Genomic DNA, 18,346 nt, shown 5'->3' with positions numbered 1-18,346 from the left:
TTTCTGGGAACCTTAGTGGGGCTTGTAGTACTGAGGGTCTGTCCCTCTGACTTTGCTGGCAAGACTACTGCTCTGTTCCAAACGTAGCATGCGTACTAGCTTCAGTGGGAGTCAGCCATGTGAGAGGACTGAACTGGCTCCAAGAATACCAGTGATTCTGTTTGCTAGTTTAGGACTGTTGTATTGCCTTCATATGAAATGCTGATTTGGAAGCTGTGTGTAGAGCTATTCTATGCATCTGAATAGATAAGGATAATACAATTCCAGTAATTAGAATCTCATGGTTTTTGTGCTTCCATGACTTGAAAGAATCCCCAAATAAAGCAAATATAAAACATGAACATGATGATGGACTGGGAGAGAGGTAAGGATACTTCACAGACTGCAATGAGTCCAATGGTCAATGTGATCAAAAATCTCCTCAAGCAACAAAATAGGTATATAATGGCTCAAGTGCTTTTTAGATTACAATAATTTAACATACCCTCTTGGTGTGCTTTTGCCACTCCCATATTTTTCATGCTGCCCCTTCCCATACTCCCCCACACCAGACAGACAAGTCTCCTTTGTTCAATCAACTTACAGTTTTCATGAGGCCCACAATACAGAGCAATGAGGGGAAAAGAAAAATTGTAATGAAGCTTACATAGATTACCATCAAGTAGTGAAGACAACAAACCAAAATAGTCATATAATCTTATCTTTTATTTCTCACTTCCTTACCCCAGTGTCTGTCGCTCAACATAGAATGTCATGGGTCACATCTTTATGTGCCTTGCAGCTTGCATTGTCACTTTCACCTTGCACAGTGGATGTGAAATACAGCCAAATCAAAATAGTAGCATTTTGCACTGGCTTTATATGATAGTGCAGTAGTAGCTCCTCTATAGTTAAGGTTAAGCTGAACCTACCGTTAAACAGATGATTTTTTCTAAGTGCTCCAAAATCCCCAGACACTCAGATTATCTGGAAAATTGCTGTGCCACATTAGAGTGCAGTTAGTGGTCACTTGAACAAGGGGTTCTCAAGGCACAGAACCTCGAAAAATGTGACAGTATCATTTTCTGTTTCGTAGTGCACATTTTGTGCACATCTGGGGCTCAAACTATTGCACTGAAACACTCCAACCAATATTACCTGATAGGGTTTGGTCTCTGCTCGTTTCTGGTACCCACTGCAACTTCAGTTTAAATAACACTTTAAAAGTTATTAGGAGTTCAAGTTAGCTCTACAACTGTGTTGAGCCTGGATGACATGCCACCGTGGTTTGTACATGCAGGCACTGTAGGACTGCGGCTCTGGAGAGGATGAGTGCATAAGGATACCTTATGTTGAAGTCACTGGCTAGCTCAGGGTAACATGCTGTAGTCATTGATCTGAGCAGTATCAAAATACTCAGTCTGGCAGATTTCTGAGAGTTTGCTGTGCATGTTACTGATCCCTGTCTGCATTCTGCTTTGGGTTAGGAGCTTCTTTTGGAAATTTCACCACAGGAGCAGAGTTTTTTCTTTAAAATACTTCCATTTGCTCTAACATCCACACACATAGGGAGACAGGAGATGAGGAAGAGTTTGGGGTACAAATTTTAGGACGTATGTCAAGGGTTTCCCAATATATAGCCCATGAAAAGTATCTGTTTTTGTCATTTTCACATTCTTATGACACTTTTGTAAAGAGGCAGGGAAAATAAGGCTATAAATCTCATAAAAAATATATCACTGGACTACCCCTGAGCTCAACTGTTGAACAGTACCCAGGACCAGTTTAGAAATATTTCAAAACTTATTGCATTACAAAAGCTTTAGTATTGGCTTACAGACTATTTGTATGTATAGGAGCTATTGATTCCTCAAGAACTCTCTTGTTTGTTACACATAGAGCTATATGCTCACATGGTGGCTTGGTTGAAGAAGCAGTACAGGTCTTTGACCCCAGGGATCATAAGTACAAATCCTTTCCTTGGGAGATTGGTGTGCTGCATTCAAACTGCCTTTTGGGTCTAGTGGTGTGTGTCCACTGAGGAAGTTCAGTATCTCACAAATGTATCCTCAATGCCATCTACCTATCTGCCTAAGTCCCACCCTGGGACAGTCTGGTGGGCAGCACTGTGTGTGGAATATGAAACCTGGCGTGGTTGTGTAGGGTTAGGCTGATTGAAAGAGACCCAGCCTGGATGAATTGGTTCTCTGCTGAGAGAGGCTCACTGAATTCCTGCCATGCAGTACTAGGCATGATGGACTGGATCTATGCTGGGCAATAGGAATTGGCATGCTTGGTGTATTCATAAGGCACAAAACACTGAGACTGGAAACTGGCATGCTCAGTGCATGGCACAAGCATACAGGCACTGAGACCTGTGTGAGGGGCAGGATTTGAGAACACATTGAAATGAACGGTGTAGTTTACAGCTCAGTGATTCTGGGCTTCTTCTCTTTCTTCTGAGAATGTACCATTGAGATGAGAACAAGCCAATTCACATCTGATCCTCCTGTGCTGCAGAAGGTTGTACAGAGCCCCCTCCTCCTGCACTAGTCTCTGAAGTGGAGTACAGTGTCTGAGAATTCCCTTCCCCTCACTAGCTCACAGCCCCTCAACTCCACCTGCTCTTCTCCACAGGACCCACCAGCCCTACTGGGGGCATGAATGGGCCAGAAGAAGGTAAGAGCTGGTAGCTGATTGATGAGTTCTTTCCAGAAAGAAGTCCCTTTATTCTCCCCCAGAGGAGCCCTTCAGTCATGCCCCCCTCACTACCACCATTTCCTCAAAACAAGGGAAATTCACTGCCCAAAAATTTTGTTAACATAGAGTTCAGATTGACTGGTAGTGTTTTGTACCCTTCCAGAACATCAAATGCACCTATAATTAAACCTCTGAAAACCAGGAAATAGAGTTACAGTTATGCAAACACCATACTATTCTATTCTGTGTGGGTTCTTATAATATGATCATCACTGTACTATCTGGGAGCCTTCTAGCAGTGCATTAAGCAACGTGACAAACATCTGTCATATATTGTTTGTTCTTGCATCCTCTTCCGAGGAGGAGAAGTGTGTGCAGTGGAATGTCTTGTTTTGGTAAGGTGTTTCATTTTTGTGGGATTTGTTGTTGTTGTTTTTGATTCTTTGTGTTTTTGTTTTGTTTTTTATAAATACACACGTTGCTCTGTGTTTATGTTAGAGAAAGCAAGGCAAAGAAATGCACCTTGCACTTGCAGTGGAAGGGGGTGAGGCTTGTGATGATCCTTAGTTCCTGGGGAAGTTCATTCCACTGTCTTGGACCAGCCCCCAAGAAAGTTCTGTCCCCTGCACAGATGAGATTTACCCTTGCAGAGTTCCATTGTGCCAGAGAAGTGATGTCATCAACGACAGTCTTCATCCTAAAAAGAAAAGGAGTACTTGTGGCACCTTAGCGACTAACCAATTTATTTGAGCATGAGCTTTCGTGAGCTACAGCTCACTTCATCGGATGCAATGTTGCAATGTACCTATCTCTCTTTCAAATGCTGAAGGGTATCTTAACTACAGTACACACCTGTAAAGAACCAGTATAGGTGGGTGAAAAGGAAGATAATTTTTGAAAGTAGCTTATTCCTTAACTTTTCTGACACTGTTTCAGGGTACAAGATGGCTCATGGAAGGTCCAGCTTTGACCAAACCACAAACATAACCCTCTCTGTTTTCCACTTTATTGTAGTTTTGTCAACCCCCTCAATTTTATTAAGTTTTATAATAATGTTTTCCCTAAAGCTCCTGAAATTCTGTGATTATACCAGAATTCAGTGTTAATTTTTAAAACTTTTTAACCCTCATAGCTGCAGATAAGCTTAAAAACATGAACCTTAAAGGCTCAAACAGGAAAACAAAAAATCCCAACTCTTTAAAAATCCCTTGATTATTAAGCCATTCATGAATCTTTTGGGCCTTGGTTATTTCTTGAACACTTTGGATTGGCAATACAGTATGTTGGTTTATGTTGTGAATAAGAACCCCCTAAGTGTCTGGGCAACTTCCCTTCCTATATAAACTCAATTCAAAGACTCAAAAAGGAATTTATTCCCTTACTAGCTAAGGAACAGCAAACCATCTCCCTCATGAGTAACCAGCTGGGTTTTTAGGGTTGGGGCAGGGAGAGGGGAGGAGGGGCATCTGAAACTATCTATTCAGGGAAGCAATACCAGTTAGAACGCTAATTTATCCCACAAAACCCATGCTGCTCTGAGGAGAGCGTTGTGGCTCACCTTCAGGGACCACTGATTGGTACATCTTGCCACACTTATAAAGGCAACATTTGCCTTTGTATCTTAGGCCTAAATGTTGTGTGTTGCTCATAGGTGCTGGAACTAGTGGTTCTGGGGGTGCAGCAGCACCCCCTGGCTTGAAGTAGTTTCCATCATATTCACTCTTACTCAGGCCTTACATTCTCATAGAGCAGTGGTTCCCAAACTTTAACAACCTGCGAACCCCTTTCACTAAAATGTCAAGTCTCATGAACCCACTCCTAAAAATGAATATTTCCAGGGATTTTCTCCCTTTCCTCAACATAAATTATAAAGCAGTGATCTTGGAAATATAACATTTGTTTTTATGCTTAAACTTGTTCTTCATAATAATTTAAAAACAACACGAGCAGCCGATTTAATTTTAAAAACAGCAAAAAAAAATCCACCTCCCTTTCTATTTCATATAAGGAGTCTTGAAGTTTAAATCTCCTCAGTACGATAGATATGCTTGCTTTGATTAGCTCTTGGAAGTCCCCAAGGCTCAGGGCTGCTGGCTCGGTGCTGCCCAGGGTCCCTATGGACAGCTCTGTCCACCATTAGGGAATTTTTTTCCCCCAAGAACCCCCTGTAACATTTGGTGAACCCCAGTTTGGGAACCACTATCATAGAGTATTTCCGGGAGTCTCAGGGCTCTTTGAAAATATTTATCACAGCTCTGCTCTAGACAGCGGCTGAATTTAAGCCCTGCTCTTACTAAAAGGAAACGCAGACTGTAACATTAGGTGATGGTCTGGAGGGTACTGTGCACCTAGGGTTGCTAGGTACCTGGTTTTCAACCAGAACGCCCAGTTGAAAAAGGACCCTGGTGACTCTGGTCAGCTGTTAAAAATCTGGTCGGAGGCACAGCAGTGCTAAGGCAGGCTGGCTGCCTGCCTGCCCTCGCTGCGTGGCTCCCGGAAGCGGCTGGCATGTCCCTGTGGTCCCTAGGTGCAGGGGTGGCCACAGAGGCTCCACGCACTGCCTCTGCTCCAAGTATCGGTTCTGCAGCTCCCATTGGCCACAGTTCCTGGCCAATGGGATCTGTGGGGATGGTGCCTATGGGTGTGGGCAGCGCACAGAGACCCTGGCCCCTCAGCCTAGGAGCTAGTCATGGTGGCTACCTCCAGGAGCGGCCTAAGGTAAGTGCCACCTGTCCGGAGCCCGCACCCCAAACCCCTGCCCCAGCCCTGAGCCCCTTCTGCACCCAAACTCCCTCCTGGAGCCCACACTCCCTTCTACACCCCAACCCCCTGTCCTGAGTCCCCTCCTGTACCTAAACTCCCTCCTAGAGCCCACACCCTGTACCCCCACCCCTCTCCCAAACTCCTCAGCCCCAGCCCAGAGCCCCCGCCCACACCCTGAACCCCTCATTTCTGGCCCCACCCTGGAGCCCCCAGCCCCAGCCCAACCCCAGGGTTGGGGGAGAGCGAGGGACAGAGGAAGGGGGCAATGGAGTGAGCGGGGGCAGGGCCTCAGGGAAGGGGCAGGGCAGGGCAAGGGTATTTGATGTGTGCCATTAGGAAGCTGGCAACCCTATTTGCACCTGTGACCGGCCCAATAAGGCCTACTTCCATTTTTGAAGGGCGGGAAAGCGGATGAAATCAAACTAAATTTCCCTAGCGAACGCTGCTGCCCTGCCCGTTAATCTGCGAGAGCCGCCGGGGAGAAGCGGGACAGCTGCGGGCCCCGCACCCTGACGGCTCTGGGGAAAGTCCGAGCACTGCCGGCCACGGCGCAGGGAGCGTGGGCGGCCGCTTTAAGAGGGCGAGCGCGGGGGTGGGCCCCTCCTCCCCGCTCGCTTCCACTTCCGAGTCCGGGCCGCGGAGGGAAGCAGGCGGCGGCGGCGGCGGCCGGGGTAACAGCCGGGTGGGCGGCAGGGGTGGGGACTCGGCCGCGTCACGGCGGCGATTGCGCCAGCCTGGCTGCCGGGGCAGGGAGAGCGAGCGCCAGGCGGGCGGGCCCCAGCTCCGGCCCTGGAGGCGGCTCCCCGGTCCCGGCGCGCACGGCGTCGGGCTCTTCCCCTGCGTTTGGCTCAGCCCCTCGGCCCGTAGCGGTCGCTGGGGGAGGTGGGGCTCCCTCTCCCTCAGTTCCCCCTGCCCTCCCCCCGCGGTTAATAACTTCTCTGGAGGTCTCCTCTGCTGCCCAAGCATGCTGGAGAAACGTAGGGACAGGGTGGCTGGTGTTTCTCCTTCTCCCCTTTACCCAGTGGCGGGTGGCCTCTTCCCCCAGTGGACCTGTGGGGATAGCCCTCGGCTGCCCTGGGGCTGTCTCTCCACCAAGAGGTGGTGGTGGGAATTATTTGGAGAGGGTGGCTGTGGGTGTCCCCCTGTTGCGTTGGTGTTCGGGACTTTAAGGCCAGAAGGGGCCAGCATGACCGGTTGCGAGCCCCAGAGCCTCACCCCCTCGCTCCTGTTGTAGGCATATCACCCCTGCTTGAGTAGCTGAAAATCCTGGCGTTTTGCTTTAAAGATTTCAAGTGACAGAGAATTCGCCAGTCACTCTCGCTTAAACCAGCAAGTGACCCCCTCGCCCTCCAAAAGTCTGCAGAGGAAGGAGGAAAAATCTACTCATTTGATTTGGGGAAAAATTTCTTACGGCCCTTAACTATGGCAGTCAGTTGGACCCTGAGCGTGTTGGTCAGACCTACCAGCCAGACACCTAGAAAAGAGTTCTCTGTAATTCAGTGCCCTTTCGGTTTAGTGTCCCATCTGCGGGTTCCTGGGTCTACTCTACCTAAGCTGCTCTATTCACCATGAGCAGTGACTCCTTCCGACTGTTTCACCCCTCCCAGGAAGGCTTAACCTCCACTTTCATCCTTTAGGTAGCAAGTAGCCACTCTGGTGGGGTTTGTAAATATTTTCATATTTGATGACAAGTACATAATGGGGTTACTACTTATTCAGCTGACAAATAAGCTGCAAACAATATGCAAGTTCTTAGGGCAACATTTCCTTATTTGGGAGTTGTCAGAAAAGGGGTGCCATTTTTGGGGGATAACTAGAGGCACTAGCAACTAGAAGTAGGCCGGGATGAAAGTAAAATGCAGGTCTTACCGATACAGGACTGCTCTGGCCCCCTGAAAGGGTGGGGCCTCGGGTGGAAGGGTCAGGACTGGGGGTCAGGGTCCCCCAGCCAGTCCATCTGCGCTCCCCGGCCCTTGCCGCGTGGGGCTCCAGCGGCTATTTAAAAGGCCGGGGCTCTGGCTGGCGCTGCTGCAGTAGTGGCAGCGGTGGCTGAAGCCCCGGGCCCTTTTAAATCACAGCCCCGGGGCAGCTACTACTACTTCTCCCCCAGCCCCGGCCCACCCCCACTGTCGGGCGCAAAAGGGGCAGTGGCATTTGAGCACTGCTGCAGCAGTGCTTTAATCAGAGTTCTTAAAGCACTGCTGCTACAGCGCTTTAAAGTCAGCGGTACGGGCCGGTACTGGCAGCTACCCTTTATTGGCTTGCCTTACCAGCCCGTACCCCCTTACTTTCATCTCTGAAGTAGTTCCAATATGGAATTTAAACAAACCTTTAATCTGAATTTAAATTTATAAACACTTCTAGGCATTGTGTTAGTACTCTTAAATTGGTTTACAAAACACAAGTTTAAAAAAAACATTTATAACACTTAAATGGAAACTTGGCTTTAAAAAAACCAACATTTGTGTAATGTTGGCTACTTATTTGTTTAAAAAGTATAACTCCATTATCCATTTGTTTTCAAATATCTTGCCTATATTGGAGCAATTCTCTGAAGCAAAGCGAAATGCTGAAAGTAAACACAGAGCATTAATTGTACCATATAAGTAAACTGGATTTTTAAGAGAGTTTCAGTGTTTACTCTAAACTGTTATTGCTTCTTGCTGTCCTTTTCCACATGAATTATATTGATGATACACCTTCAGGACATCTCCATTATTTCTTCAATAGGGTCTCAAAGATGAATGCAAGTTCCAAATTCAAACAAATTCTGAGAGGATAAACCTATTAAATCTTACTGAGTGTTGGCATCATGGGAAAGGAAGTTAATCGTATTGACCACCTTGTCATGACAGAACTAACATCTTAAAGGCCCCATTTATTTCCAGAGTTGCACTTCTTCAAAATAAGTGTAATAAACCAAATTAGTTAAAACAGTGCAAAACCATGTGTGGACACTCTTAATTCAACTTAAACCTGGTTTACACTGATTTACTGAAACTCAAATTAGCATCTAGTTTTGCATCAGTTTAACCAGTGATGAGCTGCTAGAAGCTGAAGAACTGGTTCCTTCAGTCGCTCCGGGACTTTGACGGCACGTCCTTCAGTCGCTCCAGGTCTTCAGCGGCACTGAAGGATCTGCCGCCGAAGTGCTGCCGAAGGCCCAAAGCGAGTGAAGGGCCCACCACTGAAGGCCTGGACTGCTGCCGGGTGAGTAAAAATTCTCAAGGAGCTTCCCCAGCTCTGGCGGGATGGAAAGGACCGTTCTGCGGGCCACATGTGGCACACTTTGCCCACCCATTTAACAACTGGTTCTAAACCGGCTTCAAAATTTAATAACCGGTTCGTGCGAACCGGCTCCAGCTCACCACTGAGTTTAACTGAAGGTGTTTTGAACCGATTTAGTTAAGCCAGAGCAACTTTGAATATAGGGAAAGGCCAAAGGGGTGTTAGATCTCATTTGGATACTACAGTGGCATGCAATATAGGAAAACCTCACTGCTGAGTTCATTAAAGAACTTTTGGGTTTTAATCCTCTTTGTGCCCTTCTCAAGCTGGAATCTTAGAGAAGTTTGCTGCAGACAAATTTGAAAGAGGCTTTCCAGGCAGGTAGAACAACTTAATTCAGCGGTTCTCAAACTTTAGCAACCCGAGGACTTTAAACTTTAGCAATTTAAATTTTTTTGCGGACCCCTAAGCCCCCCGCCCTGCTTAGCCCCAGGCTCTGCCACCACTCCACCCCTTCCCCAAAGTCCTGCCCTCTACCTTTTCACACCCCTGTTCCACCTCTTTCCCATTGCCCCCTCTGCCAAGCGCGCCCTGTCCCCCGTTCCTCCCCCTCCCTCCCAGTGCCTCCTGCATGCCACTGAACAGCTGTTCCTTGGCGTGCAGGAGGCGATGGGAGGGAGGGGGAAGAATTGAGTTGATCAGTGGGGCCTGCGGACCCCCTGGAGTGAAGGGCCTGCCTTGCGGACCCGTTTGAGAAACGCTGGATTAACGGGCGAACGGGGGAAGTCCCAGATGACTGGAAAAAGGCTAATGTAGTGCCAGTCTTTAAAAAAGGGAAGAGGGAGGATGCTGGGAACTACAGGCCAGTCAGCCTCACCTCAGTCCCTGGAAAAATCATGGAGCAGGTCCTCAAAGAATCAATCCTGAAGCACTTACATGAGAGGACAGTGATCAGGAACAGTCAGCATGGATTCACCAAGGGAAGGTCATGCCTGACTAATCTAATTGCCTTCTATGATGAGATTACTGCTTCTGTGGATGAAGGGAAAGCAGTGGATGTATTGTTTCTTGACTTTAGCAAAGCTTTTGACCCGGTCTTCCACAGTATTCTTGTCAGCAAGTTAAAGAAGTATGGGCTGGATGAATGCACTATAAGGTGGGTAGAAAGTTGGTTAGATTGTCGGGTTCAGCGAGTAATGATCAATGGCTCCATGTCTAGTTGGCAGCCTGTGTCAAGTGGAGTGCACCGGGGTCGGTCCTGGGGCCGGTTTTGTTCAATATCTTCATAAATGATCTGGAGGATGGTGTGGATTGCACTCTCAGCAAATTTGTGGATGATACTAAACTGGGAGGAGTGGTAGATACGCTGGAGGGCAGGGATAGGATACAGAGGGACCTAGACAAATTGGAGGATTGGGCCAAAAGAAATCTGATGAGGTTCAATAAGGATAAGTGCAGGGTCCTGCACTTAGGACGGAAGAACCCAATGCACCGCTACAGACTAGGGACCGAATGGCTAGGCAGCAGTTCTGCGGAAAAGGACCTAGGGGCGACAGTGGACGAGAAGCTGGATATGAGTCAACAGTGTGCCCTTGTTGCCAAGAAAGCCAGTGGCATTTTGGGATGTATAAGTAGGGGCATAGCGAGCAGATCGAGGGACGTGATCGTTCCCCTCTATTCGACATTGGTGAGGCCTCATCTGGAGTACTGTGTCCAGTTTTGGGCCCCACACTACAAGAAGGATGTGGATAAGTTGGAGAGAGTCCATTGAAGGGCAACAAAAATGATTAGGGGTCTGGAACTCGTGACTTATGAGGAGAGGCTGAGGGAACTGGGCTTGTTTTTAAGGTCAGGCTTGACAAAGCCCTGACTGGGATGATTTAATTGGGGATTGGTCCTGCTTTGAGCAGGGGGTTGGACTAGATGATCTCCTGAGGTCCCTTCCAACCCTGATATTCTATGGAATCATTGGTTACATCGGTTTCACAAAGCTACAGCTTTGCTGGAAAACGTGCGCTGTTGCAGTTTTAGGTATTTTTAAAAAAGCATTTATAGCTCAGTTAATGCGTTTTTCAACACTTGCACTGTCACTACTACTGAGTTATCTTACTCAACTTTTACAACACTGCTGCAGCCAAAGAACAAAATATTAAAAAGAAGGTTCCAGTACTGGCTGTCAGTTGAACTGCTATTTGCAGAACTCTGGCCCAGCGTAAAATGCCTTCTGCATATTCAAGAGCAGCTGTTTATTGAATAAAGCTGGCATGTGGATATCATCTGCTTGGATGTGAGGAAGTGCTGAAGTGTGAACACTTTCAGAACACGTTTGCCATCTGACTGCAGTTCAGCAAGGGTTTTCCTGTTTGTTTCTTTGGAACTTGCCGTCTTCAGCAGTTGCAGTGCTATTGCTGAGGAATTGTTCCAAATATTGAAACTCGCAGTGAGCCTCTTCAGTTCAATAAAGGAAAAGGAGGACTTGTGGCACCTTAGAGGCTAACCCATTTATCTGAGCATGAGCTTTCGTGAGCTACAGCCCACTTCATGTAGCTCACGAAAGCTCATGCTCAAATAAATGGGTAGTCTCTAAGGTGCCACAAGTCCTCCTTTTCTTTTTGCGGCTACAGACTAACACGGCTGCTCCTCTGAAACCTCTTCAGATCAATGTTTGTCAGCTTCTGGTGGAGCCAGTATTTGGTCTATAGTTTTCACAGATTTGCATCAACTATCTGGGTACTTAAATGATCCTCATCACCATTTTACCTAGGAACCTCCTCCCATGAGTTTAAACGTGGTGCTCTTCCTCCTTTGCTACCGAAAAGCAGGCGTTCGGGAGGTTTTGGTGTCTTATTGGAAAGAATCTGAGAATGAGGTACTGTTGAGGGGAAAGCTTGGGAGAAGGAAGAGTTGCGCTTCTAGCTAAGTGCACAGAGGTTAATGGTTTGTCTTTAGCTAGTAGGAGGGAAGGTTGGTTGGCTAGCCTCTGCAGCAGGGATTCTCAAACTTCATTGCACCATGACGACCTTCTGACAGCAAAAATTACTGCACGACTTGAGGAGGTGGGACCAAAGCCGAAACCCAACCTCTGCTGCCCTGGCCTGGGGGGCCAAAGCCAGAGCCCGGGGGCTTCATCCCCAGGAGGTGGCCTGTAACCTAAGCCCCGTGACCCAGGGCTGAAAGCTCCAGCAAATCTAACACCAGCTTTGGCGACCCTATTAAAAAGGGGTCGTGACCCACTTTGGGGTTCTGACCCACAGTTTGAGAACCACTGCTCTACGGCTTGCAGGGATGGCAGCTGCAGACCCCATCAGCTTGTTATGTCTTGTGGGGATGTTGGTTGACCCCAACCAACCTAGGCCTGCAGAGGGTGGGCTTTTTCAGGGGCTCCTCACTGAGCTTCCTGAGGCTCATAGTATTGCTAAGACTTGATCTTTTCTTTTGTTCAAGGCCTTCGTCTCATAGAATATCAGGGTTGGAAGGGACATCAGGAGGTCATCTAGTCTAACGCCTTGCTCAAAGCAGGACCAAATCTTCTTGACTACTGAAGTCTGCTCTTGCCTTGATGCCAGTCACGCTGTCTCCTTAGTTTATTCAAAACACTGCTTCTAGGATCACTTTCGTGGCTTGTGACTCCAGCATCACCACTCCTTCTGCATCCTTCCTCTGGCTTCCCCTCTACTGTATCAAATTTATTTTTGCCTTTGCCTCTGAGGTCTTTCACTGTTTAGCACCACCGTATCAGATCTACTAGCTTATTGAGTTCTCCATCCCAATCTTTGCTCTACCACTGCCAGCTTCACCCTCATGCACTTTTGTTTTATTCCAGGTTGCCCGGTGTAGGGAAGCTTCCTGTCATAATTCATAAAGCTTTCACCTTATCCTCTTTTAATCCTTCTTTAAACACATTTTTGCCATGTGGCATATAAATGGCTTCTGTCTAGCATAGATTAGACAAATGCTTTTTGCTAGACTTTTCCCACCTCTTCCTCACCCACCCTCACTCCATTTGCCTGTTTCATCCACCCATTGTGTCCTGCCTGACATGTAGGTTGTCTCTGGGGCATGGACTCTTTATTATGCATCTGATCCTTGACTGGGCCTTAATAAGCTATTTCTGGCTCAATTCAGAAGCTGCAACAACACAGTCTGGAGTCAGCGGCAGGAGACTTAACTTCTATAATTTTTTTCTTAGTAACTTACATTTTGCTTTGTACTTACAAAATAGCTATAGGAGTAGCCTGGGTCCATAGCTCCAAGTAATAGGAAGTGGGAAAACAAACAAATACTATGTCATGTCACTCTAAGGTATGTCTTCACTGCAATTGGCAGCGTGATTGCAGCGCCTAAAGTTGTACCTGAGCTAGCTTTAATCTAGGTGGTGCATGTACCAATAGCAGTGAAGATGTAGCAGCCCAGAGTTCAAAGTGGGCTGGCTGTCCCAGTACGTATGCAGGCCCTCTGTGCTGCTGTGGCTTCACTGCTATTGGTATTTGCACTAGTCAGATTAAAGCTATCATGAGTATGTCTACATGTAGTGAAATCACCTTTGCCCCCTCCCATGTAATTGTAGTGCAGGCATACACTAAATATGCCAACATTTCTCGACACTCACACCTTGGAGAGCTTCTCTGCACTGGACTAGTGTTTGGAGGATTGGGGCTTTTTTTAGCCAAGTTAAAACAGAGAAGTAGAAGTAAAGGGCAGCTTTCTTCACATGGGGTAGAGGGGACAGATGAGGGAGACAAGCAGTCCTAATTTACTTGTTACTGTAATAGTTCTCTTGTAAACAAGATGGTTAATTTATTGACCCTGTTTTCTCCCAGGGAAGGGGACATTTTCAACTCGCCCCCTGCATTTCACTACTCATTGAGTACTCCTTTTGATCCTATTAACAACTTCCTTGCCTGCCTTTTGGTGTGATGGTATCTACACCCTATTAACATCTAATATGCTTTTAATTCTGAAATACTAAAACACACTTTTCAGCAAGATCAACAAAACCAACTTGAGGTCTGTAAGCATAGCAATCTTGGTGGTGTGAGCCAATAAAAGTTAGTCTTCAAAGTCAATAGCAGAGATTTTATTAAATGCCATTTTAGAAAACCGTTCAAATCTGTACAAAATCTACCTTGTGATAAAATGTGAATTTTGGGGCATAATGTATGAAGAAGCTTATTTTTGTGGGATCTCAGTTTTATTGAAGTCAGTTTAACTTGACTATAGAACAGCTATTGCTTCATAATTAAAACATTGTTCCTAATATGAATCCCTGTATCCTGCTCTTAGCCTCTTTTTTTTATGTTAAAAACTGATCATTTATACTTCCATCCTTTAACCAGTTTTTAATTAAATTAATGTCATCATATTAATCCTCATGCCTTGACTACTTGGTTTCCTCAGTGACCACTTGAGGGAATTACACAGAGGAATACCAGCCCAACTTGTGGAAAAGAGAACTTTTCCTCGAACCTCTTTTTGATTATATTTGTTATGAGTGTAAAGAATAACTTGACATTCAATATTATGTGGTCTGTGGATAGGACTGTTCTGTTCAGTACTGTTTCAGGTAACCCATCATCTGGAGCTTGGAAAAGATCCCTAGTTATTTTTTAAACCACAAGTGCCCATAATTTGCCACCACTGTGTTGCATCATTGTCTTGCAAGAAGCTTGAGTGCGACAATTCAGATATTAAGAATAAATGCACACAATCATATTTGTTTGTTAAACCTGTATCTCTCTTGGTTGACTTGAAACTTAAAGGCTAAGTCCACCAGGAATGAAAACCTGAATTTGGATAGGTTTTCCCCATATTCTACTGCTACAAGGAACACATGGGGTGGTGGATTCCATTCTAGGGGTCTGGAGGCAGCATTTCACCCTCAGACTGGGCCATAGACACTTTTGTGAACTTGCTTTGTTTTTGACACGTGACAAAATAAAAAATTCTCTATGTAAACTTAGCAGGGGTAGTTGTTGTTGTTGTTTTCTCCCTCCTTTATGAAGTTAAAGTGCTTCCCCAATCAGAAGCACTCTTGTATAACTATTTGTAGGATGGCTAAAAATCTAAACTGACAGTAGTGATTAAAACAGAAGTTGGATGCTGTTCTGACTTTCAAACAAAGTCCAACTCTCTCTGCCAAGAAACTACTAGCCACTTGGGGGTGTCTCCCATTTCCTCCAGTCAGAATTTCCTGATATCCATTTTATAAACATTGGTGACTGTAAAGGCTTCTCTTAGGGTTTTTTTTCTTGTAAATCTATTGCTTCAACCTTCAAAATAGCAATAGTTTAGTCCCTAAACTGGCATTTACATAATCATGGGAAGAGCCAGTACTGGGATTCTAGTTTATTCTTGGAATTATGTGATATCGTGTCACTGGATGGCTGCCTATGCTGCCATGGAATGTCACTTGTGAAAGGCAAAGAGCTGTATTTGTTTGTCTGTGGTTACATCATTATTTCTAAAAGACCTAGTAAGAACCAGTTGTGAAACTGATCAGTATAGATGCATTTCAAAATTTATTTATTTTTCATAATCAAAACTTACTGAGCAGCCAAAGTATTTTCATCAATACAGGATGTCTGGTTGATGATTTAGTTGGGGTGGGTTCTGCTTTGAGCAGGGGGTTGGACTAGATGACCTCCTGAAGTCTCTTCCAACCCTAATCTTCTATGATTCTATGGAGAACTAGTTTGTCTGCTTTTATGATTCAAGGAAAGGCATAGGTGGGGACTTTACAAAAAACTGAAACAAACACAAACTGCATGTCACACTTGAGACAGTTCAGGGGCTTGACTTTCAGAGGGTGAGCACGATCAACGTTTTCTAAAGAGGCCTCCTATATGAAGTCTCAAGTTTGGCATGTAACTGACACACAAAATTACTAATCACTTCTGAAAATACTGGCTCAAGAGTATTTGCTCATGTGACAGTCATGTATGAATGTGAGTGAATACAGTAGGCTAGCAAATGCAGAATATTTAATCTATTCAAATTAAAGAGGTCAGACTCACTATTAAAGTTCATTTTACAAACAATTTATAATTAAATAAAAAAATAGTGGAAGTTATAAGCATGTTATGGACATGAGTAGTATGGGTTAGATGGTTATAAGCACATCACTTGAAGGTGGTATAGATGAGCTATGGTTATAAGCAATCTTTTGACCTCTTGGTCTTTAGTAAATGCTTTCTCTTTTTTTATAAACCTTCTATTCAAACTAGCGATAAACAGAACCTTAATATAGTCTGACTAATAAAATAATGTCTTATGGAAGGAGATAGCTATGTTAAACTTTACAGAGCAGCAAAGAAACTTAGAACATGAGAAACTGTAAAATATTCATATCTAATGTCCTCATCTTGATATTACTTCCCTTTCTCTTTAATGCTCAAGACAGGATGTCTGATGCTTTATTTCATGTGCCCTTGCTGCTTATTTTCTTTGTGCCAATGATAGTTAAGGGCCAGCCATGTAATCAATGCTGTACATGACCCAAAAAGTACAGGTCCTGCCTTGGAGAGTCTAAATCTAAGGGTTGACCTGAAGGAGGGTGATCTCTTAAATCACTTTTATTTTTAAAATTAAAGGCTTTGTGATTTGGGCATTGATTTGGGTTTTAAATGACAAAAGGAAGGGGCTCCTAGTTCAGAGGGTATTCAGCCCATGGGGGCAGCTTGCAAGATAGTGGGATGACTGGAATGGGAGAGGCCTTTCAAGACTGACCTTGCTGGAACTATAAAAGGAGAGTAGGGATGCAATCCAAAACAATCTCAGAATTGTAGATTGGAAGTAGGTGTGCAGGCCCTAAAGTTAAGATGCAAAGTTTAATGCATGGATGGGGGCACAAGTGCAACCAGTGGTGATTGGATTGGGAAGGGAAGGGAAGGCTTTTTTGGTTGTAGTATCTTGGGAACACTTAAATGATGTGTGGCCATTGGAGATTACAGTAATCCTGGTGGAGCTGACCTCTGTGTAAACGGGCTATCCCATTTGCTTGACCTTATGATAGAAGGTGCCACTATACCAAAAATTTCTGAATAAGACATTGTGAAAGTATAGTGGACAGAATGATTTGCTAAATACAGTCAACTGTTTGTCATGCAAAGTCTTAAACAAGAAAATTTGACTCCTCTTTAACTGTTGTATTCTTGTATTCACAGAAGAAAGAATCAAAAGTCTAGTCTCTTTTAAGCAGAGCTGATTGGCATAGTGGAAATTGCCATGAGACTTCTCTGTACTGCACTTTCTTTGGCCTTGATTTACCAGCTGGTTGATGCTACGTTATCAAAGACAGATGCAAAGAAAATGGCTTCAGAAACGCTGGAGGAAAAGGTATGAGAACTAGCTGTTCATGACAACTTGTACTCCAAAGTGAGTTAACAAAGAATATTGGCAGATGCTGAAGCGTTTTTCTTCTGGAATTAATTTATGATGGTTTAGTACAAAACCAATAGTATAACTAAAGTATACTGATACTGAATAGTCTTAACTACAGCTGGATCATGGGTTTTTTTAAAATTGAAAAGTCACAATTTTAAAAGCATTACCAAGGAAGACAAGCTGTTTAGCTGATATTGAACTTGTAAGAATAACTACATGCACAGTGTTAAGTTCACTACATGGCAAAACATAAAGGTGTAAATTGTCTTGCTTAAAGGAACATTTAAAATTTTGGAACTGTGTAGCTAAAATGTCAAGTTTCTGATAAAGCACCTTTTAGTATCCTGAACTCATTGCTTAAAGCAAGGGTGGTTCTGGCTGCCTTTTAATGTTAAAAACAGTGCTTCGGGCAGGCTTAAGAGCAACAGGACTAGACATCCTCAATCCTGCCATAACTTCTTGTACCTGCTTCTGCTGCTTCACTTTTAGCATTGCTGCTACTAGTGAATGTCCTCATGCAGAGTCTGGGAAAGGGTGTGCACACTGAATGTAAAACAAGATTTCCCAACGATCAGGTGCAGAGAGAAAATAGAAGGACCAAGAGCCCTCTGGAATCCCCATAGAAAGTTGAAGGTGAGGATGACAGGGATTCTTCAAAGTAAATGGTGAAAGAGTTATTAGAAAGAGAGAAGAAGAACCAGGAAAGGACAGAGTCACAGAAGCCAAGGAAGGGTAAGATTTCAAGAAGAGGAATGTGGTTGACATTGTTGAAGGTAGCTGATGGGAGAAGGAGGTTGAGGATGGACTATTGGTTCTGAGCTTTGGTTAGAAGGAGCTCATCTGAGAGTTTGAGAATGGTTTAAGTGGAAGTCAAGGGGCAGAAACTGCAATGGAGAGGGTCTAGGATGGAATTAGAGGAGAAGCACTTTGTACATGTTCAGTGAACTTTGAGACAGAAGAGAGACAGCATGGTAGCTGGAGAATCAGTGATCAAGGGTTGGTTTTTTAAGATGGGAGAGACTAAAACGTTCTTGTCTTATGAGGGGAAAAAGCCAGAGGACAGTGAGAGTTTAAGGAAAAGAGTGGGCACAAGGGAGATCAGGGGATGGGATGGGTTCATCGGGGCACATGGAGGGGCTAGAGGAAGAGAGCAGACAAGTATACTGTCTGTGACAGGAAAAGGAGATGAGTTGTAGGAGAGGGGAAGGTAAAATGATCTGAGGGGAGGAGGAAGGTCACGTATTTTTTCCATTTTCTCTTGGAAGAAATTTCAATCCCCTGAGCTGGGAGAAAA

General features: G+C 45.0%; 1 protein-coding gene across 4 annotated transcripts in view; it reads left to right on the top strand.

The window, feature by feature from the left end:
• The first annotated feature begins 5,309 nt into the window (after positions 1–5,309).
• The window catches only part of CHID1 (chitinase domain containing 1), a 251,855-nt gene continuing 238,818 nt past the window's right edge, over positions 5,310–18,346 (top strand). For 2 of the 4 annotated variants that reach the window (XM_048854724.2, XM_048854718.2), the window contains exons 1-2: positions 6,040–6,113; positions 16,833–17,004. In XM_048854724.2, the coding sequence (XP_048710681.1) occupies positions 16,894–17,004 (111 nt within the window). In that variant the 5' untranslated portion in view covers positions 6,040–6,113; positions 16,833–16,893. Of the gene's footprint in view, positions 5,398–6,039; positions 6,114–6,303; positions 6,325–16,832; positions 17,005–18,346 lie in introns of those variants that run through there. The other 2 variants (XM_048854719.2, XM_048854721.2) reach the window with 2 other exon arrangements.

Source organism: Caretta caretta, chromosome 6, assembly GCF_965140235.1.
Source record: "Caretta caretta isolate rCarCar2 chromosome 6, rCarCar1.hap1, whole genome shotgun sequence".
In the NCBI taxonomy this organism is placed as follows: Eukaryota; Metazoa; Chordata; order Testudines; family Cheloniidae; genus Caretta; species Caretta caretta.
This window is presented reverse-complemented; position numbering and strand designations above follow the sequence as displayed.